General features: G+C 40.3%; 1 protein-coding gene across 1 annotated transcript; it reads left to right on the forward strand.

Moving 5' to 3' along the window:
• The first annotated feature begins 1008 nt into the window (after positions 1-1008).
• Positions 1009-2871, forward strand: LOC149299802 (protein BTG1-like). Its single transcript, XM_089486190.1, has 2 exons — positions 1009-1153; positions 2507-2871. Exons 1-2 carry the CDS (start codon positions 1009-1011, stop codon positions 2869-2871), a joined length of 510 nt encoding a protein of 169 aa, XP_089342316.1.
• The last annotated feature ends 2525 nt before the right edge of the window (positions 2872-5396 follow it).

The raw sequence follows: 5396 nt of genomic DNA on the forward strand, positions 1-5396 counted from the left end.
AGAAGGGGCAACGTAAGGTGGTCCAGACATAAATTCTGGGGTTAATTTCCTGACTTTACTATTCATAAAGGACTAAGCTGGCCCTAATAATAACACTGCACACGGCCAGCCATGCTGTGCATGCAGCAAAGGCTCAGTGGGGTTGGATTTTCACAATGTATAGAGCAGTAAAGGAGTTAAAATCACAACTCTCCTTTTAGTGAATAGACCCCTCTCCTATTCCACGGGTAGAAACATGTACTAATAAATACACACACACCATTTATGCGATACACTTTAGTGAATAGTATACTATTTAAACATTATATAGATATATATCTATATATATATATACAGTTGTATCGAACATATGCTCGGCCATACGTGTAGCTCTTTGTTTGTACAGCACGCAGCTGACACCGGATACCAGCAGCCAGTGTTTGTCGGAGGAAGCCCCGCCTCCATGTGCCCTGTCGCTTACGTCACTTGGCCAGACTTTGTTTACAATGGAGATTTTTTTTCTTCTTCTTCTCCGTCTGCCCTCGACTCTCATTGGTCTGTATAGGGAAGTACGCCATCCGACTGTATCCTCCCTTGCAACACGGAGTTGTCGAAAATGGTGCGATCCCTTGATAGGCTTGAAGGTGAAGCCACGCCTTTCGACGCCATTTCCTTCCGTTGGTATATAGACCTACGCACTAACAAATCTGTCCTCACTTTTTTACTTCGGGGAAGCTGGCAGCTGTGGGGGGTTTGCGTGTGAATGTAACGGGGGAAAGAAAGACTTAATTAGCGACGTGTCCTACTAGAGGGGATGATCAGTGAGAAGCAGCACTTTGAAACGCATAATCCCCTCTCTACCCGAATGTGTCATAAGCCTACCTGATTTTATAATAAAAACCCATAAAAATTATAAAAATCGTAAAATAACCGAGAAACGTAACGAGTTAAAAACAAGAAACGTGGAGATCCGCAGCGGGGACTGTTTGGTGAACCGGGAGCCTCGCATTCTGTGTGTCCGCAGCCTCCATGCTTATTCACTACCCACGGACCAACATGAAGCCAGAGATCATCGCGGCGGTGGGCTTTCTCTCCAAGTTCCTGAGGACCAAGGGCCTGATGAACGATGTCGAGCTGCAGACCTTCAACCAGTCGCTCCAGGAGCTGCTGGCAGGTAAGACAGGCCACCGACACTAAGCTATAACAGAGCACCAAGGCAGCCAAGAGACCCTGGAGGACATGATGTCGCTGGTGGGTGCGTTTTAATCGTCCTGTACAAAACAAGGGGCACGGCCGGGGCCACGGGGCGAGCTTCACAGCTGCTGCCTTAAGATGGAACTCCGTGTCCCTTCTCTATGTCGCACTAAGGCTGGGGCTCTTTAGCACTCTGTCTTAATTGATGACATGTTAGTTTATCTGATCTATATTGTGTCGCATGGCTAAGACCCCTATATACTAAGGCATTAAGGGAAGTAGTTGGTGTAGCCCGAAGAAACTTTGTCCCTTTGTGTGCGTTAACGGTGGTAAAAGTCATTAGAATATGTATGTTTTTCTCTTTGTTCCCTGTAGTAGGTAGCGTTACCCCCTCCCCCACCGTGACTGGAAAATACACGGTCATTTAGTTTTCCTTCCTGCCCAGACTACAGATCATAGCTTTGTTGTTGCACTTTTCACACACACTCCCTTCTCGTCAGAGTATTGCTGGGGTAGAAACCTACACCCCATATAGGGGGATTTTTTTTGCATACACTTAACACGTCTTAATGTACACAGTGATGTTTTCTTATGTACTCACAGTATTGTTTACACATGACCTTTCATATAACACACAACAAACAATGGGAAGACAACGATATAGGGATATAAAAAAAATATATATATATATATATATATATATATAATGAGGCTCCTCCTTAATGCAAGTTGTCTAGAACTAGGGCTCTTAGGCCGCAAATGAAATATACCTCAGTCACAAGACAGACGTCTAAGAATCATGTTTCTCTTTTCTGACAACCCCTTTTAGGTCTTATTTCATGTGACCCCCGAACGTAATCTCATAGAAACATTAATAACGCCTTGTAATGTTCTGCATAGGACAGCCCATCTGGTTGCGCAAGACAAAAGATTAGCATTACCACTGCTGAAAAGTGCCTTAACTGTGTTCCATAAACCTTGTGTTTCTTTATGATGGTTCTGTTAATGAAGAAGCCATATTGAGGATGTAAAAACCTATTTCTATCACTTTTTATAATGTGTTACCTATAGTTGCTGAGCCAAAGGGTTAAGCAGTATATTGTACCCCTGAGCACTGGTGAGCAATTAAGAGTTAGAGAGACACCAAGGTCCAGATAGGAAAGTCCCTGTAATTTAACGCCCAACACAATGTATATAATACAATATATATATATATATATATTATATTGCATTAAATCAAATTATTGCCTGCTAAATAATTATGGAGAATTGGCTTTAGCTGTGGTTTAAACCAGGAACTTGAGTTAATGTTTGCATCTTTCTTTTCTTAAAGAACATTATAGACACCACTGGTTTCCAGAGAAGCCCTCAAGGGGGTCAGCCTACCGTTGTATCCGGATTAATCACAAGATGGATCCTTTGATCGGGCAAGCAGCAGACCGCATCGGACTCAGCAGCCAGCAAATGTTTAAGCTTCTGCCAAGTGAACTCACCTTGTGGATTGACCCCTACGAAGTGTCTTATCGAATTGGAGAGGATGGTTCAATATGTGTGTTGTATGAGGCCATACCCACTGGTGCTCATAGTCAAAATGGCAGCAGCTCTCTTGTTGAGAGCAGGATTAGCTGTAAAGATGAACTTCTCCTGGGCCGAACAAGCCCATCCAAAACCTACAATATGATGACTGTATCTGGTTAAGATATGGTCAATGGGCTGGATCATCTTGTAACAGATGGAAAAAATATTGTCTTTAACTCGGGAGGGCTCCTATGGGGATGGATTGTGAAGTTTTACAAAATGTCACAGCTGTGAAAATCGGGCACAAAATAGTGGTAGACCTTGTGATAGCGCCGTGGTTCAGACAGTACCTTTCTGTGATTTAATAGCCTGTCTTTTTAAAGGAATATTATAATTAAATCTTAGACTGATAGCGGTCTCAAAGTTGTTTACCACTAGACATTTTGTTTAGTGTTTATAATTGTATTAATCTTTTAATCCAAAGCTTCGATGTCTTTGTAAAGTTGGTATTTCTTGCCTGCAGACAATCCTGCGGGGTATAACTTGCACTAATGAACTCAAATTTTAATGTAACTTTTTCATGGCAGCTCAGTAGCAAGGTATGAGCAGTATGAAATATGAAATATACTGGAAATGTAAACGGCAGACATAGCTTGCACTGAAAATATGTATAGTTGTATATAGAAAAGTTGGGAAAATATATCAAGTCTGCTAAACATACTTGAGGAACCTTCATATTGTGAAATGAACTTGAACGTCAACACCTAATTTTTCCTTAACAGGCATTAAAACACATAATAAAGACACTGTCTGAACTAAGGCGTTATCACCCGCCAGCTTATCTGTACACTTCCTAGCTTGTAGTTTTCTAAGACGGAGTAAACTTCTTATTTTTAGAAAGTGGAGTTCTGCTTTGTAATTTCTTGTATCTAATTGGGTAAAAGTCTCCCCCCCCCCCCACAAACCACCATCTATTTTGTGAACTTTGTTAGTCCTCTTTTATTTAAAATTATGAACTGATGTAAATTTGTACAGTTCATGTATATTGATTGTGGCAAAGATGTACAGATTTCTATATTTTGAATGAGAGATTTTCTTCTCTATAATAAATTGTTTCTTATCTCAGCATTTTAAATGAATTGTCTTGTCTGATTATGTAGAATTCTCTATTTTCCTTTTAGCCCCAGAAGACTCTTAGGCTGCACAAAGGACACAAGCATCCTTAATCTGAATATGCTGGAATTTTCAATACACGTTCCTGGAGTTTAATCGGAGATATTATTATACACCCCTTTGGAAATCTTCATTTGGATGTAGGCTAGAGCCAAAAAAAACATATTCCACATGCAAACCATTATATGTAAATGGTTTGTTTAATAACTTCATCACATGGAAGTAAACACTAAATACAAGGAAATAAGCAAGAAAACCCTCAATCGACCACAGGAATAAAATTAAGAAATGGAGATAAATATAAAAAAAAAGTGTGTGGCCTTTCCCTATCGCCCTTTCTGGATTAATCCCTCTTATTGTGCAAATGCTGCACTCCATTAAAACCTGGATAATTCTCTACAGCAAGGCAGCGTGTTTTGACCCAAGGCAGGGCAGAGCTTTGCACAAATGGTTTCACAAAACGTATGCAGGGCACATTGCGCAGTTGGATAGCACTTTGATAATAGGCGCTTTGCACGTAATGAGTGTGTTCCAAATACATGGATAAAGAATGGATTGCAGGTTGGTTGGCAATAGTTGCATGAACCGGTTCCTCTCTAATCATCTCAAGGTATGTACACATTTACTTAATAGCTATTGCATTCCCTGACACACTTTTTGTCTAGTTAAATCCACCGTCTGTGTGTATGAATACAAACATTTGGCTCTGTAACGTGGTTCTAAGCTTCACACACCCAGGGTAAGAGTCCACCCTCCTCCTTCGTTCTTAATTTGCTTGTGTTTCTAAAATATTGAACTTCGCTCCCTACCCTTGTTTTAGAAGTCTACTAATCTCAGAATGGATATTATTAGTCATGTGTTTATTAGGGGGATTAGGTGTGCATTTCTCGTGGTCAAAGGCAAAGATTTACAATGATATTCTTCATAATTGTTATTTCGTAAGATGTCTTCAAGAATTGCAGATGGTTTCAGCAACACAACAAATGTCACATGATCTGAGCTATTGCTCATCCTGACACGTAGACTTTCCAGGATGTTATGAATAATAACGCGTTCCTATAAAAAGCACTAGCATGTGCCAGGAACGTATACGTGTGGCTCGGACAACAGATGATAGAAGGGGATATTATAGAAACGTTTAAACGGATTCAGCAAAGTACGAGATGGGAGTATGTTTCAAAGGGGGGGGAGTGATCGGATGAGATCATAGGCTTCATGAAACATGGCAGATATGTGGAACAGCCTAAATGCTAGCGGTTAATATAGTCAGGGAATTAAAACATGCATGGCATAGATAAGACCAAGGGCCAAATAAGGTTTTAGAGTTTCACAGCATGAAAAAAAAATGGTCAGATTATATTAGTTGAGTAATTTGTATCTGTATCAAACTGTTTATATATATATTTGTAGATTTTCTTTAATCAAGTAACATTTTTATCAACCACAGCTCCAAACTCTTCCTTTTGGGGTCGATACCTACAATATGAAACTCAGATTGTTAAACAAGTCCGTGCAAGCTGCAGTTGGGAAAA

The sequence above is a fragment of the Sceloporus occidentalis genome, unplaced genomic scaffold (assembly GCF_023333645.1).
Source record: "Sceloporus occidentalis isolate IW3139 unplaced genomic scaffold, rSceOcc1.0.p SCAF_28, whole genome shotgun sequence".
NCBI classification, from domain to species: domain Eukaryota; kingdom Metazoa; phylum Chordata; class Lepidosauria; order Squamata; family Phrynosomatidae; genus Sceloporus; species Sceloporus occidentalis.

Excerpts from the sequence above, each read along its gene's own strand:
- LOC149299802 (XM_089486190.1), top strand. The coding sequence starts at position 1,009 with ATGCTTATTCACTACCCACGGACCAACATGAAGCCAGAGATCATCGCG. Across the intron at positions 1,154-2,506 it reads GCTCCAGGAGCTGCTGGCAG|AACATTATAGACACCACTGG; the intron begins GTAAGACAGGCC and ends CTTTTCTTAAAG.